Raw genomic sequence first — 26,217 nt, 5'->3', positions numbered from 1 at the left:
AACAACCACATGTACATGCGTACATTTGTATCAAGAAGATTGCATCTTACTTGTGTAGTCAAATGAGTAAATTATGACAATTCCAAAGGAGATCATGGATGTTTTCATAGGCTTTTCCACATCTCTTCCACTTAGGCTGGTTACACACCAAATGACGGATGCCCAATTTGTAAGCTTTAACCAATCAAAATACTTATTTAAGGGTTGGTCGTCCGCAGTCCTTTACACACTAGAGAGGACATGACCTGTTGTTTACCTGCTAAACAGGTGAACTCCCCGCCCACTTTTGGATAGGGAGTCTCCCCTGCCCACTTTGTAAAGTGGCGAACAAGGGTGCACTTTTTGCATTTTCAACCAATCAAAAAAATTATAAGTTTATTATTTTTTATTTTTTTACAAACTGTGTCCATTTGGTGTGTAAAGGTATGACGTCCATGTTTGTGCCCAAATTCAAAAAGTGCATGCCCACACTCCAAGCAGGGGTTGGCCGTCCATTACTTGGTGTGTAACCAACCTTAGCTTTTTTTTTTTTTGGGCAACACCTTAATAATGTTGGTTTTAAGATGCATCCCATGCTACACGAGTCTAGAAAATTAAGAGCATGCTTGTTAGTGTCGATGACATGATGGATTATCTTCATACCATAACATGCCAAGTAATGAGCCTTATGAGCTTCAGCAAAAGTTTATTGTGACAAACTTATGAGATTCAACAAGAGTTTATTGCAACAAACTACTCTATTGAATGCTTGCCAATATCATGCCTACCAACCCATGTGATATCAATCAATGTTATATGCTATTATTGAACGAGTTTTTAAGTAGATGGACATCCCATGGTTCCTTGCATTCCACCAAGAAGTTCTTAATGCTCCACAAATCATTCACCAATCGAATTTATGTGGACAATAAAGTGCCATCATAATAGTCTAGGGCTACTTTTATACAAAGAATATTGGAAAAAGCAAGCTTCTAGCCAATGCGTGTGCATAAATCTTCAAAGTGTTAAGGTCTTCATAAATATTTAGAGAGAGACTTTTTGGTTGCCATAAGTCTCAACGCCTTACATTTGGCTTGTGATTTGACTAAAAGATCTCCACATGGCTAAGACATCTTATAGACTAGGATATATATAACCCATGAGGTTGCAAAATTCTCTCTCTATGTGCAATTGTGAAACTTACTAAGAGGAAACCTTGTGAAATAAAAGTATTTGAGGAGAGAGAAGATGAGAGAGATAACTCCATTGCCACAAGGTATTAATGTCGGAAGAAAGGAGAATCTATACCTAAAGTACTCAACCTTCTTAATATGGGAGTTGTTGGCATATGGTAGTTTACACTTGCAACTCATGCTCACTATGCTTCTCACAAGACCTTATTCCTACACACACCTTACTTGCATTTTACACTCTATAGAAAATATTATCCTAGTAGTTTGATAAGGCAAAGAAGGGTGTTGTTTAAACCTTACCACAAAAGGTTTTTTAAGCTCACACATGCATACACATATAGACACAAATGTGCTATGATAATGAAATACTATGAGGATCAAGATTGCCATCATTGGAGGAGGGACAAACTAGTACATGATGAAAGAAACCATCAGAATACCATATTATAATGGATAGAAATGCATGCCAAGGATTTAAGTACTAACATATGTATATACTCCCTAAGCGCGTGGGTACCTTATTATTGTTAAAAGTATTGTTTTCTATGTTGAAAAATTCAAGAACAAGTAGTCAAAAGATAATTTGTTCCACAACATGGAAGATGACAATAAATTGAACCACATGCTAGTTTGCTATTTTAAGCCTCATGATATCTCTCTCCTCTCTTTTTCTTCTCTCTCCCTCTCCTCTTTATTCCTTTTTTTTTCTTCTCGCTCTCTTTAAATTTTTTCTCTTTCTTTTAAATTTTATCTTTTCTCTCTCTATAATTCTTCTTTTCTCTCTCTCTCTCTCTCTCTCTTAAATTTTATATTTCCTCTATAATTCTCTTTCTCTTTGTTCCCCCCTCTCTCTCTCCTCTTCTTTCTTTTTTGCTCTCTTTGTATCGTTCTCTCGATCTCTCTCTCTCTCTCTCTCTCTCTCTCTTTCAAGTATTTTCTCTCACTCTTTTTTCTCTATAAATGTTTAATTCTCTCTCTATTTTTCTCTTTCCTCTCTTCCCCTTTCTCACTCTTTCAAATGATATATTTCTTCTCCATCTCTCTCTCTAAGTCAAAAACTATATCAAAAAAGGTTTGATTTAAAAAAAACTATTCTCTTTTCTCTTTTCCCCCTCTCTTCGTCTTTTTATCTTTCTTTTTTTAATCCTTCATAATCTTCTTTCTCTCTCTCTCTCTCTCTCTCTCTCAATCCCACTAGGTATATATTTCTCATTTTATGCTGATGTCCATGGAAAGTATATTTGGGAGTTAGTGGAAAATCTCCCATTTTAAGTCGTTTTTTGAATTCAATAAGGAGACATAAGAGTGTGCATGACTATTTCCCTATAATAGCATCTTGAATGAATACCCATGGTAGAGAGAGAGAGAGAGAGAGAGAGAGAGAGAGAGAGAGAGAGAGAGAGAGAGAGAGAGAGAGAGAGAGATGACATGTTCTCATAGAGTTTAGCTAGCTTGGAGTTATTTAATCACCCTTAGTAAGAGTGCTTATCAAGCATTAAGGTTTATTCTTGTGATGGGTGGGCTCTTTCAAAGATACTATTAGTTGCATGTGGTCACATTAGAGGGGAAAACTAAATTTTTGCCAAGTTTTTGTTGGTAGTCTTTTGTGAGTAAAGAAAGAAAAGGGCAACAATGATGCTGAGTTCATATGTGGGGTGATATATTGTTGGTTGCACTTTGAGATGCCCCTATCCTTCTTCCCCTTGTGTGACTACCAATTTTCCAAAAGCCAATGTGAATAGACCTTGACAATGGCATCCTTATGGTGGGTGATGGTAACAGCTTTTGAAAAGCTAAACCTAAATTCTTTAGTAGCCATTGCTCTTAGTGTCCGCGCAAAACCGAGGTTTAGTGTCAGGCCAATTGTTAAATTTGAAAAAGACATTAAAATTATTGGGGAGCATGTTTTTGTTTTAAGTTTCAAGTCTACTTATAATATGTAACTAAAATACTTGCAAAATCTAAATAGCTTCCAAATATACTATAATATAGTTAAAAATAACAGAACTCGCAAACTTTTAAGGTTGAAGGTCTTAACTTATTTGTCTTGACATTAGTGCCAATGTGGCGTGTCAGACTCTGGACGTTGATTGATTTGTATTTGGATGGCTGTTGTTGCTTCGTGCAGACCGCTGCTCGATTGGTTGTGGTGTTGCGAAACATACTCCCTCATTGTTCTCTCTATGCATGGATGAGAGAGAAAAAGACCGGGACCCACCCTTTAAAAGGAAACGAAAGGAAGGGTGCTCTAAATAAACAGTAAAGAAATAGCGAAAAAGACTGATAGTAAACGAATAACGAACAAGAGAGCCTCATAGCAGAGCTATGGGTGGGGGTACTATTATAGCATATAGGCATTTTATATATGCTCCTTGGCGTCGCAACGTAGGCTTGCAGAGACAGAGCGGTTAAATTTGCCACAAGAGGGGCGGACGCTGCTTTCTTGCGTGTGTCCTGCAGCCTGCTGCTCCGTAAAAGAAAGAGAGGGTAAGTACCTCAAGAAGCTGGTATCCATCAATCAGCAGCCAAACACCCAGCGCTGGTTTTTTCTGTTGTACTTCGTCCTCAAGGGGGAAAAAAGGGCAAGCAAAGCAACAACAAAACAGAAGAATGTGGAATCAGGAATCCGGCTTCACATTTTATTTACCTATTTTTGCTTAATAAATTAATAAATAAACAACAAGAAAAGTTCAAAAGTTTTTAAAAAATAAATTTAAAAAATGCTGTTTTTCGGATTGCCTTTTTTCCCACCCTCGCGTCTCCTCTTTCCCGTGCATTCGTTTCGCAACATGGTCTCGACTCTCGAGCGACATGTGATCCTCATCAACAACTAATCCGCCGCCCCCCCCCCTCCCCCCCAAATCCATGCACCAGCCTTTTGCGAAGAAGACACCGCCAAATGAATGCAGCTCCTTGCAGCCGCTTATCAGCGCCATAGCCTTTCCCTTATAAACGCAGGATAAGCTGCTTATCATCGCCATAGCCTCTCCCTTATTACGCAGGATAAGCTGAAATATGCCGTCCGAAGAGTTCTTCGTTTAACGCGAACGCTTCACCAACCCTAACCTCCAGGTTAGTCATGTCGTTAAATACGTCGAAGTCTATGCACTTTTCCTGTCTGCATAATCGTCTGTATCAATCATCAGAGGGTATCAGTTCGGTATCTAGTACCAAACCGACGACCAGCTAGTTCTTCTCACCCCATGTAAATGCTCTCACTCGTCTGCCACGAGCAACGGGTTTGACTTAGCTTGCGTTCTCGGTTAAGTTGTAGTTCTTCCCTCAGGGCTTTGGAGCACGTCGAATGTTTCTTGCATGATATCTAGCCTCTTCAGTCCGGACTTTCTGCGAGTCCTTCTGATGTTTACTTAAAGCAGGACGACTAGCCCTTTGCAGCAGTCCACGATATCATGTAGAGACTCCCCTCAACCATCCATGGGACGATGTTGTCTTGTTGCCTCCAGGTAACTGGAATGCGAGGACTGTACATTGACTGGATTAGAGAAGTGACACCTTGCAAATATGGATCATTGCAGAAGTCAGGACACATTGTGTGTGGAAAGCCTCGAAGCATGTAGAATGAAGCTTGATCAACCAGATATTTAACATGGTTAGCAGTGAGCGCTAATAATCACCCCAGGAAGGTTGTCTGAGAAACCTAGGGAAAAGTAGGTAGTGATTGCTACGAAATAGAGTTCAACTGATTCATCATTTCTTACTATTTGCGTTAATCTGGACAAGTGCCTCAAAAGATTTTAGTAGCAGACTACAGAGACAATCTGCAAGTTATTCTATGCAACAATCTTCATTTATTACTATTTTTAGGTGAGCGGTGATTAAGACAGCGAGAAGTGGGGTCATGTATGAAAAGCATACAGTTATACAACAATTTTCTGTGAAATCTGGACAACAATTGGATTAAGTGACATCCATGCTGGTTGTATGTTGAATGGGGTTGTGCTGAATGTTGAAAAAGTTTGACCGAGCTGCAAAATCACAAATTGCAAGAATCATGTCATAACCGTAGCATAAGTTCTCAGAATGACGAATGCAGATTTTCTAGTATTCTAGTCCTGGTTTGTTTATTTAAAGAAAAAAGAACAGCAGCATCGTGAATCTCTGCGCTTGTTGCATGCAAATACAACAGCTACTATGCTAACATAATAGCTAGAGGCATGTATGGGGCCATCCATTATCAATTTCTCTTTTCTGACATTTTGAGTACAATCTGCTCATAGCAGGCTTCAATTGGAAATAAATTCTTGATTCCTGGGTGGCTTGAGAGGTATTCCTGCCTGTATGAGTTTCAGTGGGCACTGATGCAAGATTGGAAGGATTTCTGTTAAAAAGCCTATAACCATGATAATGCAGCAAATTAGGTGTAGAAATGGGAGGCTGCATGGCCAAAGGGGTTTGCCTATTTGATTTGTTCTAGGGTGGCTTGAGAGATAGTCCTGCATATATGAGTTTCAGTGGGCACCAATGCGAGGTTGAAAGGATTTCCTTTGAAAAGCTATAACCATGATAATGCAGCAAATTAGGTGGAGAAGTGGGAGACTGCACGGCCAAAGGGGTTTGTCTACTTGATTTGCTAGTCCCATTATGCTGTGGGACTCCTGACACTACGTAAGGGCATTAGGAGGCTGAAGCTATCCAACCTAAAGCAGATCATGCTTCAGCCATTTCCTCAGTTGTAAAGAGTCTCTTCAACCAATCAAAGCTGTCCGTCTTCACCAGCCCTGGGTAATACCATTTTCTGGCAATTTCTGCCATCTCGAGAAAGATTTTGTGCAGTGTTGACTCTTTCTTTCATCAGTTGAAGCGTCCCCAGATTCAGTTTTGCCCCATTCATCAATATATCCTTCATTAGGAAAGGGTGTCACAGACTTTGTTTTCAGCAGGCGAAGCTGGCTGTCCTGGGTCACAGGCTGATTATTCACAATAGGTTCCTTGGAGAGGCTGTCTAGAGGCTAATCACTTCATTCTCAGTTTTCTTAGGCATATTCCAGATTCTAACTTAGATTCAGCAATTTCAGGCTTTTTTAAATGACAAATTTCTTCTAGAAGATTTCCAAAAGTTGATCACTTTATTCTCAGCCATCTCAGACTTATTTCTAGGATCTGGGCTCCATAGTTGCCAGGTGTTTCTGAAACATGAAGTATGAAACAGGTTTCATAGGTTTCATGCGGGTTTAATAAAACGTTAGAAAAGGTTTTCATTCAATCCGGGAAAAAAACTATGAAACTTATACATACATACAAAATATGACTCATGTAATGTAGCAAACATAGATGGGTCATTATTCATGATTGTATACATACAAATGATTATTCAACACAACATCACTATTTACATGCATCATGGTCCATTATCTATGACCAGCATTAACTTCAACCATAGGAGAAGCCATCGATATATACATGCATCATAGATAACAACTCAAATAAAGATTCTACAATCAATGCCAATATCCATGTCCACCTGTCAAATGAGTTCATAATGAATGTTGATTACAAATGTTAGGGTAGGGCTTATTTTGAAAGTCCAAAACATGTGTTTTATACATTTATGAGATGCTTGAGTAGAAACAAGTTTCCTAACCTTATGAAACTTGGCAACTATGTTTGGGCTCTAGAGATGTTGTCAAAGGAGGGCATAGTTTTGCTGGAAACAGAGTTGATCAAAGGGGAAAAATCTTCTGAGATCCTCTTGTTCTTTGTTGTTTACTCTCTAAGGTGCTGCAATCAAAGGATAATTTCTGTATATCCACTCCTAGAAGAGACCCAAAACTAATCAAGGTCTCGAGGGGGGGAGAGAGAGATGTTCTTGGTCATCGTGAGTTATAGCACCAATTGAGAGCCAATCTCTCCCTTGGGAGGCTTGGATTTATCATGGGAGATTTCAATACGTGCGTTGACTCGTCGCATTTGACTTCTAGACATGGACTCATGGATGGCCCGGAATGCCTTAGCTTTGATAGTTTTGAAACAGGATTGATGGTGGTGGTTCTCTCCGCTAGACCATGGCTACACCTTCCATTCAGCACAACACTTGGAAACCTGGAGCCGCTTGATCGGCTTTATATTATGCATGATGATTCCTTTTTGTTGGAGGTTTTGGAAATCACATTTTTTTAGGGTCTATGTCCTCTTTGATCACTTCCCCATGGTATTTGAGATACATATGCATCCTATTGTCCTTTTCGAGCCCTTTTGAGCAAGCTTCCATTGCGTTTCAACTCCTCCTTCCTCTGGCATGAGATATTTGATGGCTATATGGAACAATTGCTACATCAATTTTTATTAGACTTTCTATCTCAAGGGGTAGCGTCCCTCGATCAGTTGATGTGCAATGTGCAAACAGTTGCTAGACAATATGGAATACATCATGCTACCTTACGCAAGCAATGGTTGCAAGCTACCAAGCAATTGTTGGCTCTAAGACACTCTGTTTGTGAGTCGAACTCTTGAAGAGGAATCTGTGCTTATAGTATTGATAAGTCCGGACATTCTTGGACCAAAACTCATACTTTGCATCAACTGACCCAAGAATGACCATTCCAAATGATCAAAGGCTTTTTCAAGGTCCAACTGAGCCATCACCATTTCTTGTTTTGTGTATCAAGCATAATCTATTCCCATCTAGACATTCAAAATATTGTGCAGAATATTACGCTCTTTGATAAATCCATACTATAGGTAGGTGAATAATGTTCGGAAGATATTCATGCAATCTGTTAGCTAGGACTTTGGTGAAGATCTTATACGGCTTCAAGGCCAAGGAGGACAGCACTTTAGGGATCATTTTAATCAGACCCTCCTTTCAAGAGGGTGGCATATATCCAATTGTCCAAATCTTATCTTTAGGCAAGTGCAAGAGGACATCCATGACCTCATTTTGTGTAATGTTCATATCCAAACTATTGGCAACATCTAATGGGACTTGATCTTTAACCAGATCACAAAACAATGAGCGGGCCGCACCGACTACATGAGAAATGGAGGATTATAATTCAAGCAAGTCCATGAAATAGGTTCTGCACATTTGCACAATTGCTCATGGATCTATGACCATTTCACCATCAAAGGTACGCAGGCAGACCGCATTTTCCCTAGCAAAGGAGGCGTGCTGGCTGCGATTATACTTCTACAACTGAAAATTAGCGTTCGTGCAATTCCTCTAATAGCCCAACAAGTTTGGCTTGCTGATATGAACTCTTGTGGTGTCACGACACCCTTCCCTCTTCGTCGATTGGTTAGGCAGGGTTGCCCCTTGAGTCCTTTGTTCTTTGCCTTGGCCACTCAATGGCGAGGTTGTTGGACTCTCTTCCCCTTCATAGCAATAGTTGGTGGGCTAGGCCTTGGCGGACAACACTTTCATGTTCCTTAAGGCTGATCCAGATAATATACAAAGAGCAATGGCCACATGGGATTTATTTGCCCGTGCCTTAATACATCCAAGTCGGCTCTTATCAGTTGCACTGAGGGCAATCTCTAGGCCTTGGGCTAGCAAAGTGAGGTAGAGCTTAAAGGCTTGGTTTTTTGACACTTGGGCTATCCCTTTGGAGCGTAGGTTTCACCTAAAGTGCTAATAGATTGGATCTCCTCAAGCATTATGGATAAGTTTGTGTATTGGAAATGACAAGCTTGGCCTTTCTATGTGAGATTAAAAATAGCGTAGACAATCATGATTTTGATGGTTTCATATTACCTTCCCTTTCTCCCTTGGTTGAAGTCTCATTTGCAACAAATTACTTAACTTGTTCGGTTTTTGCTTTGGAAAAAGATTCTACATGGATGGGTATATCCTGGATCTCTTGACACCATGTTTGTACTCCCAAAATAATGGGTGGTGGGGTTGTTGGAGGTACACATGATTGCTCTTCATTGGCCATTGTTCCAACTTCCAGGCCTTGTGTGAGGGTAGGTAACCTTAGTCCTTGATTGCTAGATTCTTCCTTGAGTCTTAGGGTATCAAGCATGAGAACACTAGGATTTTTGCTTCATGGTGGCATGTGGTTAATGCCGATCAGTCTATCCATCTTAAGTCTTCTACATTGTTTAATCATTTGGTCCACTCTTGAAGATCGGTCCTTGTTAAATCCTCTTGGCACCCATCTTTGGATCTGGAGGTGGCAAACTCCTTGAAAGTGGAAGTGCTGGCGATTTTGAAGCTTCTCTCGAGGCAAGGCAAAGACAAACAAAGACCGATGTTAAATAGGATGGCGTGCTCAGGGCTTGTCATTGTTGTTGACGCTCTTCTACCTGCCAATGGGGTTGTTATGTCCGTTAGATTGGTTTGGCGCTATCTTCATGTTCCCCGAGGCTATTGCAACTTGTGGAACGCGATCTCCACCTCTTTATGGGCCATGTAGCCTCTCCCCTTCTTTGAATTAGGAGGCCCCTTGGCAGGATTGGATGATTAATGGTTGGCTATTTTTGAGTTGTGCTTCAGTAAACCAAATATATCACTTATTGATTTGTGATAAGGCTTGGCTTGTCCAAAAAGGCAATACTACTTGGGGTCTCTAGAAAAGCCAAGCGTGGTGGAAATTTGTGGTAATGATAGGTTGGCTTAATAAAACACCATTCCAATCCAAGGTTTCCATTTGGCGAATGTTGATTGGTGCGCTTCCTTTTACCTCGGTGCTTTCCAAGCGAAGGATTTTCAATGGTTGTTGGTTCTTTTGTCAAACGTCAGTTGAAACCCATTACCATTGGTTCCTTGCTTGCTTGGTCATGCGGAAGGTTTGGTCACTCTACTATTGGCCATTTGGTTCCGAGTGGTTGGGCTATCGATGTCTCCAAAGGATTGGCTCTTTGGACATCCTAAGTTTGTGGACCCGTATAGGCTGACATGAAAGTGCTCTTTCCTTTCTTATGCTTTTGGGGTTGTTGGCATGTATGGACCATGAGGAATGCATTTATCTTTGACGCTCCATCGGGTGTGTAGAGTCATATAGCCCGCTTGAAAGGGCTTCTTCATTGGCAGCTAGACTTGATTGAGTTAATAGATATCCTCCCTAGACAAGATCGGCTTGCTTAGTACACTGCACTTTCTTCTGCCTCTCTTTAGCTACTTTGCTTCCTTTGTACCTTCACTAGGACTATGCACAATGGCATGGAGCCATCTTGCATTTTGTAATCATGTAATCTTGTAATTTTTTTGTAATTAATACAATTACCCTTTACGAGAGAGAGAGAGAGAGAGAGAGAGAGAGAGAGAGAGAGAGAGTTTTAGGCGTATTCGTCAGTACTTTAGGGTGCTTTGTGGATACAGGGACATTTGGTCGTCAATACAAGACTGTCTTCAGAGGTTCTCTCCTTTGCCTGCATTACAGCCATTGCATCCATGGCATGACTGGAAGTTTGTGCTTCCTGATGACTTTCAGAAAAGGTCAGTGAATCAGATATATCATCAGATGGTGGAAGCTAAAAGATGGGTCACGAGGAAGGCTAATAAGTTCTGGCATCTCAGGGATAGCAAAAAGAAGTGGCGGGGAGAGAGAGAGAGAGAGAGAGAGAGAGAGAGAGAGAGAGAGCTTGTGCGCTGGCCCTTGCCACTGCTGGTCTGAACTGTGCACCGTTTGTGCGCTCCCTTTCCTGGGCTCACCTGTTCGCCAGCCTGCTGCGACACACCCCTGCTGCCCATTCCTGCGTTGTACAGGAGTTGCCTGCAACTGTGACAGCTGTCAGACAGAGCTGGGTCTTGCTGTGTCGACCTTCAAGCTGCTGTAGGATTTGGTGCCTTCTGCACAGGGTGTTACCCTGCAACCCTGCGACCTGGAGGCAGAGAGAGAAGGCGGTGGGCACTGTTTAGGTGACGACCTACAGATACATTGAAGGGCAGACCTGTGCAGCGACGAGCACACACAGATTGAGCTCAGCAACACACAGAGAGAGAGAGAGAGAGAGAGAGAGAGAGAGAGAGAGAGAGATGGTAGCACTTCCTGCAGTCATCGACATGTGGGTGGAACAATAGCATGTCTTATTAGATCACTACCCTTTGGTCTTGGAAATTACCCATAGACCTGTTCATGTATTTAAGGCTCTCTTTGCTCAGTTGCCTATTCGTTTTAATCAATCTTTTCTGCAGCAGAATCAGTTTTTGGAATGTGTTCAGCAACTGATCACATCTTTTAGCTTGAAGATCCTATTTGGAGGGAGGGACGCATGGGCAGTTTTTAGGGATAATGCGCGAGAGTTATCCCGTCTGTATGGTTTCAGCATGCTTTCTCTTTATGAGCTGAATTGCAGCATGCCCAATCTTTATTGGCCCACTCCTTGTCTCTAAGAAAATCAGGGGATTCTAATGAAGACTTGCTCACATGCATTGAACGGTTGAAAGGCAGGGTTCATTCTGTTCAGGAAGAGAAATTTGCAAAATACAAATTGCTGGCCAGAGTTAAAGCTTTATACAATAATAGCTGTCAATCCCATCAATTCTTTGCTCATCTGCACCAGAAATATGCTCAGGAAAATATTGTGCATTTGATGGATGAGTAGGGTATTATAGTGACTAATCCTGCCTCCATCATCCGGATGAGTGTTGACTTTTATAAGTCCTTGCTGGGTCCGCAAGAGGTTTTTTTCTGATGCTGTTCACTCTGCTTGTCAATATATTTGGGAGTTGGTTAGTAATCGGGTTAAACCAGAATGGGTGAATTTAATGGAGGCTGATATTTTAGAAGATGAAGTGGATAAAGTGCTATCCCACCTGCTTCGAAGAAAAAGTCCTGGCTAGGATGGGCTTCCTAATGAGCTGTTTTCAGCTCATGTGGAGCAGTTTAAAGACCCATTGACTCTCTTGTGTCAGCTAGTGTGGAATTCTGGTATAATGCCATTAGACTAGAAGATTGCTATTGATCCCGGTTTTTTAGAAACTGGATTTCTACCACAAAATTTGGCCAAAACTCCTATCAAGAGCTTTACCATATCACTTTGGGTTTACTCTTCAAGTACTAGGTATGCTACATTATTGCTTCTCGGTTATGATAACTCTAGCAAGTGGAGGAACAAGTTCTTAGGAGGGATGTCAATGTAAAGAGTAAAATGGATGGGTTATCTTAGCAAAGATGGAAATGGATTAAACCTAGGGGTTGAGTGAGTGTATAGATTTTTTCAAAGGACTAGTCTCCAGTTACACGTGGATTCCACCTGCATCACCAAGATTTGAAATCTATCACTTTCATTAGAGGACACCTCACCTTTGTACACAAGTCAATATCCACATCATGGTATCATTTGGATCTTACACAAAAGCTTACAAGCATGGACTCCCTTTGTCACATGCTTATATGTAACTATATATATGAGGAACTAAAGTCAAAGCAGCTTTTGGAAGCCATTTTTAATAATTTCTATAAATCCCAAAGAAAAACGAATTTCAAGAAAATTCTCGCGTGTCCGATCAGTTTCGACCTGGTCTACAAAGTTGCAGGAGAAACTTTTTTCAGATTCTTCACCGATTTGAAGTTACGAAGATGCAACCTGTTGGCTACATACAATTTTCTTCTGTCTTTCACCACATCAGCTTCCCATTTTATCCTTCTTGTAAATATATTATAATAATGTGCTTTGGGTATCCACCTCTTGTAATTTAGCTCCCTTTCTCTAGCTTGTCTACCACCATCCTTGGCTTCTTGCATGATGACCAAGGTGGGGACTTATCTCATTCACTATTCTCCATATTTTCAAAGATGCCATATATCATCTAGGATTATGTTAATCAAGAAGATTAGCTTAATCTAATCCCTCATGGAGGCTATACAAGGAGCCCATGGAGATGTAAAGAAACACAATAACAAAGACAATGACAAGCACATGAAAGCACTCTAGAATACCCTCATGCTAGTTCATCTCTTTGAGGTAAGCTATGAGTGAGTCTCTTTTATTATGTAACATAATGGCAAGTTTCCTCTATCTCTTTTCCTTTTATCGCGCTCTCTTCTCAAAAAATTTTTTTTTTCTCTCTCTCTTTTTCTCTCATATTCTAATATGTTGTCTAAATCATATAAACCCTCTCTTCCAATTCTCCCTCTACATTCATACTTAAACTTATTAAGACTTGCCATATGCTCTATTGGTGGGGAATCCTTATTTTCTCATGTTGCATATATGTTCATGGGAGAATTTAGGAGCCATCACCTCTCTTACCTTCCATCATCTTCATTTCCATTAAGATGAGTTACAAATTCTCTCTCGTGAAGTTGTGTTTTTAGTTCTTTCCATTCTCTTTGAAAAAAGGACGTGCGTGGGAAGCTTGTGCCTCCTTAGGCTATTTTCCGTTCTCAGCAAACAGAAGTTCCCATCTTGTGCTTCTATTGCTAGTTTGCAGAGGGTGGATCTTGTAGATGTGATTCGTAGTGAGATGGACAGATTTTAAGCTGCGAAAGCTGGGAAAGGGAAAGTGGTGATTCAATAGTTTCCTCTCCCCTTGTTTACCAGGATACTTGCTTTATGGAATGTTAAAAGTAGTTCTTTGGGCAATAAGCAGTATCGGTTGTGGAAAATTGTGTTAACTGGTAATTGGGATGTTTTTTGTATTGTGGAGCACAAACAAAATGCTTTGGCAAGATCTTTTTATGTATACAAGGACTATACAATGTTTTTTAGTGGTTAGATTCCATATAAGTTTGGAGTTATGTTGGCCGTTAGATCTTTCTTGTAACCATCCTTGGTTTCTTAGCCCTCGCAGCAGATTTATGATACTGAAAATCATATATGAGGGGGAGGTTTTGTGGTTGGTGTGCGTATATGCTCCTCCTATGTCTCAAGAACATCGTCAGCTTTGGGATGACTTGCATTGCCTTTCCATGTCTCGTTAAGGTTTTGTTATGGGTGATTTTAATGCATGTGTATTTGAAGATCAGGTGACTTCATTGGGTCCTAAGCGGCAGGCTTGGGATGCACTAGTAGCTGTGTCTTTGAAACATGACATGTGGTCTTGGATGCATCCTTCACAGTCTAGATATACTTATCGTTCTCTTCAACATCCAAACACTTGGGCTAGACTTGATAGGATCTACATTTGTTAGAGTGATTCTTTTCTTTGTGTAGTCATTGATATGTGGGTGGAGCGACACCATGTCTTGTCAGATCACTATCCTTTGGTTTTGATTTGACCCACAGGCATGTTCATGCCTTTAAGGCTCTCCTTACTTGTTTGCCTCTATGTTTCAACCAATCTTTTCTGCTACAAAATCAGTTTTTGGAATGTATCTAGTGATTGATTGTTTCTTTTAGCTCGAGGGTCCTATATGGAGGGATGGAAGCATGGGCTGTTTTTAGGGATAATGCACGTGTGTTGTCCGATTAGTATGGTATTCAACATGCTTCTTCTTTTCGAGCTGAATCGCAGCATTCGCAAACTTTGTTGGCTCACTTGTTGTCTCTGTATCAGTCAGGGGATACCATTGATAACTTGCTCAATTTTTGGAATGTATCCAGTAATTGATTGCTTCTTTTAGCTCGAGGATCCTATCCAGAGGGATGGAAGCATGGGCTGTTTTTAGGGATAATAGAGAAGAGAGGTCAATATTGAGGACAAATGTCGAAACCTGTAGAGTACCAAGGAAGGATAGGAACCCCCTCTCAACCATGGATGTTGATGCCGAAGGAGGAAGAGAGACTTGATGTTGGTCTTTATGTAGTGGCGAGAACCATGATGAATCTGATGATGAAGGTGAAGGTAGACCTAACACCATTTAGGTGAGATTAACCAAAGGAAAATCAGCCATTTGGTAGCGGAACATGCTCATACTCAATCTCTGGAGAGGGTTCTTGTGAGTGGTGTAGGGAAGCCTGAATCTCAACCTAGGAAGAGGGTTCTATGCTAGTTGAGAAGCATTGGGATAATAGTCCAATGGAGCTAATGAATGAAGAAGGAACCAGACACTCCCCAATAGGAAGAGCGGAGAAAAGTCAGCCACCAAGGCCATCGATATGTGCTTGTACTCGATCTCGGGAGAAGGCTCTAATGCTAACCAAGTATTGTAGGTATGCTTGAAATTAGAACTTGGGACATGGGTTCGATGCTAACCAAGAATGCAAAGGAACAACCACCAAAGTAGCAATCAGCTTATGAAAAGTAAACAAACTAGTAGTTAGGAAATGTTGGTCAAATGATAAAAAATACCTCAACTGAAAGGAAAGAAAGGTGGATATCAAAATAAGGGAAAAAGATGCTTGATCTTAAGAGAGAAGGTACTATCTTCGTCTCAATGTTGATGGAGGCAATATTTACCAAGGCAAAAACTGGAAAAATATACCTTCAGCCTAGGTAGAACCGGTAATATGTGTGCAATGTTAGTCCTAACTGAAATACAAAGCCCAGCATGGAAGGATCAAGAAAGAAACCTACATACTAGATGTTTCATTTTGAGATGCTTTGGATGCTACGTTAAATGAAAAAGAGACCTAAATGAGTGTTAGGTGTAAGTGGAAAACTTGAAAAAGTGCAGCTAAGCCTAAAGAAAACTAGCCAAGGTTCCTAAGGATGACCTAGGATGCCTACGAAACTAGCCTAAGGAAAGCTAATGATCGAACCGATGAGAGATACCACGGGGTACTAATTGAGGGGGAGATCCAAGATCCACCACACCAATGGCTAGCCATTAATGAACATGGATACTAGGGGGTGGGAAAATTGCGCTACCTTCCTAGGGAAGACCCCCTCTCAACCTCCTCAGTGTGGCACTACCACCATCGAAAGGGGCTGAGGTTGGTTTGGTAGATGGAGCGTGCCTCAATAGAGCCACCATAGGAGTAGCTTGAGAAAGCATGAGAGGATCCGAAGATGGAGTGGTTTGAGCCATCGTGGATCAACATGTGATGTATAGTGTAATCAATAACAAACCAAGCAATCCATGATTGCCTTAGGTAACTCTTTAGAAGAGTACCGGAACTGATACCATTTTGAGATATGCTAGGGTTTGCAAAAAAAAGCATTGAGTGCATGATCACTATTGTAACACAAAGAACTGAAACACAAATGCAAAAACGCAAAACGCAAAGACAAACACAAATAGAGAAGAAACATAGCCCTGAAGTGAATGAATGAATACTATAAATGAAGGAAAGAGTGCACAAGATGCTCAAAGGGGGATGATGCTAGGCAAGGAGAAGATCTCCACAGTGAAAAACGTAGGTGAAGGTGGAGCTTGAAGGAGAAGAGTGTTGACACCAAGCAGATGATAGTGATGCGGGGTGGAAGATGCCCCAAATGCAAGGCCTCATGATGGAACAGGGCGCTTGGAGTAGAAGAGGAAGGGTGAATGCAGCCATGAGCCACAAACCGCAATGTCCTCTTGAAGGTGTGTGAGGGTAGTAGAAGGGGCTTGTGTGAGTAGGGAAGTGAAGGTGGTGAAGAATGATTGAAGAGAGAGTGGTGGTAATGAATAAAGTGATTGCCTATTTATAGGCATAAGCTATCTAGGGTGGCGCACCACTGTGTGGGTGCCCATTGAAAAAGTGGCTAAAATGTGGATACCAGCCCTTTTAGGGCTGTTAGTGCGAAACACTAAATGAAATGTGCAAATTGAAGAAGTGGTTTCTCAATAGCACCTACACCTAGTGTTCCCATTCCTTTTGGTTCCCACCCTATCCTAGTGGTAAATGTTGAATGTGGCATATGGACAGTCCCTTATTCAATACCTTTCAGGACACCTATAGGTATTATTGATTGGTATCATGCACCAGTCACATTGGACTTTACACCACAAGCTCATCGTTGTGACTTGGTCCATGCAGTTTGCCCCCCCCATTATGACATCCCTTGGCAAAGATTTGTTGAAGGACATGTGCAATGGTTGTCTCATGCTTACACATTGTTATATTAATAAGGTAAATTACGGAAAACAGGCACGAGGGATGACCGTCCGGGGGGGCTTTGGGCGCCCGAACGGGGTTTAGGGAAGCCTAGAATTAAGGAGAGTCCAGGAATAGTAGGACTCACCAACAAGTGACGGCTGGCAATCGGATTACGATGAGAGTTGCTAGCAATAACTAGGCAAGGTTGGGAGGAAAAAAAGGATCTCGTGCCCTTTGAGTGTCGGACCGTATTCTTCTAGAACTTTGCTTCATCTTTTGAGTCGCTTAACATTGGTATCAGAGCCGCCATCGCATCTTGCTGGAGCCGTCGGGTCCTGATCTTGCTAGTCATTCATGAAGTCTTTTTCAGGCGATTACAGGCAAGGCCAGGCGATTTGACGGACACGTTACCCGTCATACGTCAAAACTGGCCGTGAGGAGATAAAAAGCGTGAGACGCCGCGAGGGAAGGTGAAAAGCGTAAGACGCCGCAAGGACCGTGAGACGCCGCAAGGAGACGTCTCTTCGCGTGAGACAGTACTTTACGTGCCTCATGTCACACCAATTGTCTTGGGAAAGTTCACGTGCCTCATGTCACACCAATTGTCTTGGGAGAGCAATCATTCAACGGTTCGTCACCAGCCGACTGAAGTTAGGAGCCAAATCCCTTATCAGCTGACTGAAATCAGTTAGACTCGTCCTACACATAAAAGACATACTGGTGGTTCACGTGATAGTTCCGTTTTTTGCTGAAGAACTTCATTTCCAGCGTGACTGGTTTAGTCCGGGAAGACAAAAATTGTTCCTTACTCTTCGGGCTTATTAATAAAACCAGCAACAGTTGCCCTGCCATTATAACCAGGGAAGTACTTTACTTTATATGCAAATTTATTATCTTTGCTTTCCAATTCCAGTGTATTAATGGCAGAAAAAGGGAAAGAGGGAGTAATGGAAGGTTCTAGTTCTGGGGACCACCCTATGGTAGATCCCCATGAAACGGAGATGCAAGAAGAACAGTGGAAAGAATTCTTTGCTACACGAGAACAATTTGATGATCTTACTGCTTGTGTGCAAGCTCAGGGGGTTCAAATGGAATTTTTAACTCAAACACTCACTGAAATAAAATCTCAATTAACTTTATTATTAGAAAGAGATAAAAATAAGATAGAAACCTTGGATATCCCATCTTCATCGAAAGATTTAGATGTGACTATGCGAGATCCTAAGGAACCCCACCACAAGTTGAGGGATAATCCAGTTCTAAAAGATATGAAACACCCTCAGTTTCACGGGGAGGAAAAAGATAGAAATAAAGATACAATCTTTAATTTTCTCCAAAAATGGGAAGATTTACATAAACTTAAAAATACTCCACTACATCTCCAAGCACTGGAGGCCAGTTTAACTTTGGGGCCAAAAGCGTATAAATGGTGGCGAACTTTAAAGGAGGCAAATAAAATACCTAAAACGTGGGCTCAATTTGAATCCGTCTTTTTGAAAGAATTCCTTCCTGAAAATGAAATGGAAAGAAATTGGAAAGATTGGGATTATGTCAGACAAAAGAGAAGACCCCTGCTGACATATTTGGAGGAATATCGTGAGATAATTCTCAAATTGGAAGGAATAGATGAATTTCAAAAGACAAGAGGAATCATTAGGGGACTCGATAAGGCCTGTAAAAAGGAAGTAAAAAGGAGTTCACCTAAGACGCTGGAAGAGATAATTAAATTTGCATTAATCAATGAAGATAGTATGCGTCCAGGTACACTCACTAGTCTCACTGATACGGAGCCCAAGTCTAAGGAATTGGAAACCTCAAAATTTGTGAGCAAATTTAAAAGGAAAATGTCATTTTTAAAGGGTAAAAAATAACCTTTTGAAAAGAAACAATATGTAAGGCCAAAGTTAAGTCCAGACGACTTTGATAAGGCCAAAAAAGAAAAGCTGTGTTTCAATTGCCTATCCCCTAATCATGCTGCTTGGAATTGCCCTCAAAGGAAAAAGGGGGAAGACAAAGGAAAGGATAAGGACAAGGGCAAGGGAAAAGAAAAACAAATCCATGTAGTGCAGACCTTAGAATTAAAGGGGCATGAAAGGTATAAATCTTTAGAGGTCTTGCACATGGATGTACAACACAAGTGTTGTATGTCAACTTCTATGTGGCAGCCTACCTTTGGGCCACATGATTTAGTTAGAGTGCATGGATTGATAGCTGGAAAGAGGGTTAGAGTCATGATTGATGACTCTGCTACACATAATTTTATAAATTATGCACTTGTTAAAAAATTGAAACTTCCCCAACAAAAGAATGGGCATTAATATGTTGTTCGTATGATGCAAGGTCAAGATAATAAAATATGGGATACAATTGTATCCAATTTGGAAATTGAGATTCAAGGATATAAAGATAAACTTGATTTCCAAATTATGAACATGGAAAGAGATGATATTGCTCTAGGGAGGGAGTGGCTATGGGGATTGGAACCATCCTTAAAACGTAGTTATCATCATAATACACTGGAATTTGAAAGGGATGGTAAGACTTTTGTAATTCAAGGTGAACATGAAGTATCTGATAATCCTTTGTTGTGTTCCACTGAGGTTCTGAAGCTGATAAAGAAGGAAGCTTGTGAGGTATATATGTTATGGTCTCTTCTTGTACAAAATACTTTTACTTTCTGTAATATTAAACAACAATTTTCTTATGTTTGTGAGTTGAATGTAAATAATGAATTAAGTAGTTTGTTAGATGACTTTAAAGATGTGTTTCCCTCTGATTTACCAAGTGGCCTTCCACCAAATAGGGGTGATATAAGTCACCCAATTGACACAAATAAGGATATTCACCCTATTTCTAAACCACCTTATAAGTTAAGTGAAACGTAGCACCAAGAAGTTAAAAGACAAATTAAAGATTACCTTGATAAAAGATTTATACAATCCAGTAATTCACCTTGGGCTTCGCTAATTTTATTAGTAAAGAAAAAAGATGGTTCTATGCGACTTTGTGTTGATTATAGAGCACTTAATAAAATAACGGTGAAGAATAAATTTCCTATGCCCAGAATGGAAGATCTTTTTGATCAATTACAAGGGGCAAAATTCTTCACAAAGATAGATTTAAGATCAGGCTATCATCAAGTAAGAATTAAGGCACAAGATGTTCCTAAGACAGCATTTCGTACTAGATACGAGCATTATGATTTTTTGGTGATGCCTTTTGGCCTCACTAATGCACCAGCTACCTTTATGAAGCTGATGAATAGTGTCTTACGGCCCTATTTAGGACATTTTGTAGTAGTCTTCTTGGATGATATCTTGATCTTTAGTAAATCAAAAGAAGAACATTTGGAACACTTACAATTGGTATTCCAATTGTTCAGAACACATTTCCTTTATGCGAAGAAAACTAAATGTGAATTCTTTGCAAAAGAGGTCAAATATTTAGGGCATATTATCTCGAAAGAGAGAATCAAGATGGATCCAGAAAAAGCAAGGGTAATTATTGAATGGCCATCTCCAAGGAACCTGGAAGAGCTGCAGATCTTCCTAGGTTTATCTGGATTTTATCGTAGATTCATACGAGATTATGCCAAAATAGCTGTTCCAATGACAGACCAACTTAAAGGGAAAGGAAAAAGTTTTAATTGGGGAACAGACCAAAATGAAAGTTTTCAAAAACTTAAGGTAGCTATTGCTACAGCTCCAGTACTATTAATTGTGGATCCCAATAAACCATTTGTGGTTGAAGCTAATGCTAGTGATAAGGCGATAGGCGCGGTCTTATTACAAGAAGGTCGACCAGTTGCTTTTGAAAGCAAGAAATTAGACCGTGCAAAACAGAATTATTCTGTTTATGAGAGAGAGCTGTATGCAATAGTACATGCAATGAAGAAATGGAGGCACTATCTGTATGGTGCTAAACTTTTGATTTTATCGGATCATGAAAGCATTAAGTGGCTTAATGATCAACTGGATTTACATGGGCGTAAAGCCAGATGGGCCGAACTCCTCCAAGAGTTCGACTATGAGATAAGATATAGAAAAGGAAAGTATAATAGAGCTGACGCACTCAGCAGAATGCCCATCATAAATGAATTGAGTTTTACTCAGTTCTCTTCCGACTTGCTTGAATCTTTAAAAGGGATATGCCAGGTTGATCCGGCATATTCCAATATATGGGAAGCAATAAGAAATGGGGATCCAAATAAAAGTACTTCTACTGAGGAAGAAATATCTGAGGATGTTCAACAAGGAAATGGAGCATCAGGGGTTGCTCAAACCGGATTCAAGTGGAAGAATTTTACCATTGATAATGGTTATTTACTCTACAAGGGTAGGGTATGTGTTGCGAAAGATACAGAAATTAGGCGCCAGATACTTTTTGAGTGTCATGATACCCCTAGTGCGGGACATCCAAGAGTTAATAAGACTTATAGTCTTATTAAAAGGTAGTTCTATTGGCCTGGAATGAATAAGGACGTCCTTGACTATGTGGTCAAATGTAATAAATACCAGGTTAATAAAGCTGAAAGATTGAAAATGGGAGGACTTCTCCATCCACTAGAGATTCCTTCAGGAAAATGGGAGAGTATCTCCATGGATTTTATTGTTGCTTTACCTAGAACACAGAGGGGGCACGACTCTGTGTGGGTGATTGTGGATAGGTTAACCAAAATGGCTAGGTTCATTCCAACTTCAATTGATGTTAAAACACCAGAATTGGCTAGATTGTTTGTAGAGAACATATACCGATTGTATGGCCTTCCGGCAAATATAGTTTCTGATCGCGATAGAAAATTTGATAGTCAATTTTGACGTGCGGTATTTAGGAAGTTGGATACTAAACTTAGCATGAGTACGGCGGATCACCCGCAAACTGATGGGAAAACTGAAAGAGTTAACCAAATCCTTGAAGATATGCTTAGGGCATATGTAAGTAAAAGGCAAACTAATTGGGAAGAGTATCTACCGATAGCAGAGTTTGCATATAATAGTGCCAAGCACTCTTCCACTGGATATAGTCCATTCATGTTAATGTATGGGTTTCAGCCCAGAGCTCCTCATGCAGTAGGACTGCATAAGGAAAAGGTTCAGGCAGCCAAGGATTTTTTGGAGGATATGAATAGTATGTTAAAATTTGCTTAAGAAAATATTAAAAAAGCTCAAAATCGAGCTAGAGCATATGCAGATCCTCACCGAAGAGACATCTCCTTTGAAGAAGGAGAATTGGTCTATCTTAAGGTGCCTGAGGTATTGTGGTCCTTTCACAATACTTAAAAAGGTGGGAGAAAAGGCTTACAAGCTCCAACTACCTGTTGGTAGTAAAATACATCCAGTTTTTCATGTGAGTAAGTTAAGGAAAAAACTGCGTGATTTGGGTAATTTAATCTTAAATGATAACATTAAGGAGCTATTTGATGACCAATCTATCCCACATGAACCGGAAAGAATATTAAATGTTCGTAATAGACGAACAAGGAATACAATTTATCAAGAATGCTTGGTCAAGTGAAAAGATTGTTCAGAAGAAAGCTCAACATGGGAGCGAGTAAGTACTTTAAGAAAAAGGTTTCCCAATTTACAGTTAGACCTTCCAAGTATCGTTTTCGAGGACGAAACCGATTTTTAAGGGGAAGGAAATGTTATATTAATAAGGTAAATTACGGGAAACAGGCACGAGGGATGATTGTCCGGGGGCTTTGGGCGCCCGAACGGGGTTTAGGGGAACCTAGAATTAAAGAGAGTCCAGGAATAGTAGGACTCACCAACAAGTGACGGCTGGCAATCGGATTACGATGAGAGTTGCTAGCAATAACTAGGCAAGGCTGGGAGGAAAAAAAGGATCTCGTGCCCTTTGAGTGTCGGACTGTATTCTTCTAGAACTTTGCTTCATCTTTTGAGTCGCTTAACACACATGATATTAGCCTTGGCTCTAGTCTACTCCATCTACTCTTGATCTGGTGAGATTCCTCTACTCGGGATCTGTACACAAAGTACACCACTCTCTAGCACTCTCCCTCAGCATTGGTATATACTTGATTGTGCAATATTGTCACATTACTATGACTTGCATCTCTTGCTTGTTCTCATAGAACTTGTAGTAAAAGATTGAAAACCAATTGGCAACACATTAACAATGTTCGTAAAACAATACCAAGCATGAAGCTATATATAACATACAAAAGTTTGAAAACCAATTGATAACACATTAACAATGTTTGTAAAACAATACCAAGCATGAATCTATATATAACATACAAATGCTTTCACAAGCACTATGTTCCACTAGATGCCTTAATCACCCATAATGGATGCCTTACAAGAATTACCCTCATGGCCATACCAAAGGAACCATACACACACACATGCCATCCAAGGGATCCGGACTGCTTTACAAGACTTACGCCTATGGCCATCCCAAAGAATCCATGACCGGACCGGTTAAACATCGTGAGTATGAGAAAGCATCAATGTAAACAAGTATACACTTAATGGAACCAAACAACTCAACATAGAACTTGTACTATCCATATATGTTCCTCAAACGGTTTGTCCACTCCATGTGTGATCATTGTGCATATGACCATTCCATGGGACCTACATCTAGTGTTCATTGTAAGCCATGAAAAAATGAAAATATTTGATGCATCTAGAAATACATATTGCTGAAATCAGGTTGTAACTGTTTGCATGTGAGCAATCATTCACACAGCCCCTTGAGAAAGTTGGTGATGTCCTGACAATGAACCATGAAACCAGCCTTAAGAAAACACAAAGGGTTGTAATCATCAACTTACTCTACAAATACATATTGCTGATATCAGTTGAAGTGTTCGCATGTGAGTGACCATTGACACTCCCCCCCTTGAGAAAGTTGGTGATGTCCTGACAACGGAACCATGAAACTGGCCTTTAGAAAACATGAAGGGTACATGAGAAAGCATCAATGTAAACAAGCATACACTTAATGGAACCAAACAACTCAACATAGAACTTGTACTTTCCATATATTTTCCTCAAACAGTTTGTCCACTCCACGTGTGATCATTGCGCATATGACCATTCCATAGGACCTACATCTAGTGTTTATTGTAAGCCATGAAAAAAAGAAAATATTTGATGCATCTAGAAATACATATTGCTGAAATCTGGTTGTAACTGTTTGCATGTGAGCAATCACTCACACAGCCCCTTGAGAAAGTTGGTGATGTCCTGACAACGAACCATGAAACCAGCCTTAAGAAAACACAAAGGGTTGTAATCATCAACTTACTCTACAAATACATATTGCTGATATCAGTTGAAGTGTTTGCATGTGAGTGACCATTGACACTCCTCCCCTTGAGAAAGTTGGTGATGTCCTGACAACGGAATCATGAAACTGGCCTTTAGAAAACATGAAGAATACTAACCATAAACTTACTCAGCAAAGCACTTAACCTTGAAATCGGCAATAAAACAATTAACACACTTATCACAAGGTAGCTAGAATGCTCCCAGCTAGTGACACAAAACAGGAATGGCTCCAAAGCTTGGCGTTCCTTGTGGTATGTCTTTAAGTTCACCAAAGCAAATCCAACTGGATACACAAAACTTGATTGTGCTCTGAAACCTTGAGTTTCAATATGCATCATCCTAACATTGTTTGCTTGCTAAGTGACAAGCTGTTATCACCAATAGTGTGACTAGATAGACTTCCAAACTGATCGGATCTGCCTTGAGAACATCAATTTTTGCAAAAACTCCTCAAAAAGCTCTTGCATGTAGATTGAACCCACTACCAATAGCTAATCCTATGCCCTTAGGATTGGGAGTGATGCACATAGTTTGCATGCAACCCTAGATAACAAGTCTACACTAAATAGAGAAGCTTCAAGCTATCACTAGCAATGCATACAGGCTAGCCATGATTGCTATAATCCAAATTGCCACGATTGCAAGAAAAGCTTTTGCCCTCCTCCCTCCTCCCTCCTCCCTCCTCCAACTTCCATGACTATTTAAGAAGATGCAGCAACTTGATGCAAAAGTGCCACAATCAATGCCCAATTCGCATGCTTCAGCCTTTGCAAAAATGGTTTTCAGTTTTTTGCATGTTTTTACTCATAAAGAGTATACTTAACTTCAAAATTTATTAGATCTATTGCCTAGGTCCAAACTGTGGCCTCTTGCCATATTGAATAATCTTATTCAAAGTTTCACCCTAAGGCTCAAAAAGCCCTAATTAAACAAATGTGTAGTTTGCATTGACACATCGAGCAATTAATTAAATATGTGACTCGCAACCATTAAAACCTTGCATTGATTGGCTTGTCCATGTCCTACGTAACTTATTCAATGTTGTGCTTGCTCAAGAAGCTAGAAGTAAATCACATGCTAATCTTGAGCTTGGAAAAACACATCTTGGGGACATAAGTAACCATGGAGAGTTGAGACCTAGACTTGTATCAGGGCATGAATTTGGCACCTTGCACTCGCAAATCTTGGCCATCCCGCCCTTATTTAGCTTGCCTTCGGCTCTCCTTCATCTTTTATTTTTTTCATGTTGCTTGAAAAAGCTTCTAAAGAATGTTAGTCACTTAGAATAGGTTGATCCAATAATATAAGATACAAATCAAATGGTGACTTTTATTCTAAATCACCAATTTCTTCACTCTTTAAGTTCTCCAAAAGGCCCAAAAAGATGTTGCTAAAGTATTCTAAAACTCATTTTCCATATAACTTTTTGATGTTGGGTCAACTTACATGGCACAAAGGTGCAATGAAACAACTCTTTATCAATGATGGGTTCCATATCTTTCATATCACCATTGAAAACCATTCCCAATGATATATTATGCAAGGAAAATACATAGTGCTAGCTTTAGGGAGACTATGAAGATGATTGATGCAATGTTATGGCCAACAACTCACCTCTTGATATTTGTTAATGGTTTGAATTCAGACATTGGAATTTGGTGAACATTTGCTCATTTTGTGTTTGTTGAGCAATATGTTACTAAATGACTGACCAATAAGATAGGCTATAACATGAGACCATACGAGGGTCTATGTGAAAGGAGGAGTTGGACTCCCAAGCCCGCATTAAGGTGTCCTCCTCTCAAAACCACCCTGAAGCCTCTTTGATATCTTGTAGAGAGCATGGATGATCTTTGTCCAAATCCTCGAGAGAGTTTTTGCAGTGGAGATCATGGTTTTCACGTCCGATGGCATCTGATTAGTACAGTCCGATGCTA

The 26,217-nt window shown here is 40.2% G+C and overlaps 1 protein-coding gene and 1 long non-coding RNA gene across 5 annotated transcripts in view; one reads left to right on the top strand and one right to left on the bottom strand.

Moving 5' to 3' along the window:
* The first annotated feature begins 3,517 nt into the window (after positions 1-3,517).
* LOC148023180 (putative trehalose-phosphate phosphatase C) overlaps positions 3,518-26,217 on the top strand; it is a 171,483-nt gene continuing 148,783 nt past the window's right edge. Inside the window, exon 1 of one of the 4 annotated variants that reach the window (XR_015693620.1) lies at positions 3,518-3,659. Coding sequence is in view for 1 of the 4 variants with exons in the window: in XM_087696154.1 (XP_087552280.1) it covers positions 10,530-10,569 (40 nt within the window). In the remaining 3 variants the exon portion in view is untranslated. Of the gene's footprint in view, positions 3,660-4,106; positions 4,245-10,440; positions 10,570-26,217 lie in introns of those variants that run through there. The other 3 variants (XR_015693619.1, XM_087696154.1, XR_015693622.1) reach the window with 3 other exon arrangements.
* The window catches only part of LOC148023181 (uncharacterized), a 170,683-nt gene continuing 148,704 nt past the window's right edge, over positions 4,239-26,217 (bottom strand). Inside the window, exons 3-4 of the long non-coding RNA XR_015693623.1 lie at positions 23,782-24,345; positions 4,239-5,158 (exon numbers count right to left, since the gene is read on the bottom strand). This is a non-coding gene — a long non-coding RNA (uncharacterized LOC148023181). The remainder of the gene's footprint in view (positions 5,159-23,781; positions 24,346-26,217) is intronic.

Source organism: Lygodium microphyllum, chromosome 16 (genome assembly GCF_053477565.2).
Source record: "Lygodium microphyllum isolate KBCC chromosome 16, Lygodium_microphyllum_v1.1.10, whole genome shotgun sequence".
Taxonomy (NCBI): Eukaryota; Viridiplantae; Streptophyta; class Polypodiopsida; order Schizaeales; family Lygodiaceae; genus Lygodium; species Lygodium microphyllum.
The sequence above is the reverse complement of the archived record's forward strand: the minus strand, read 5'-3'. Positions and strand labels throughout refer to the sequence as shown.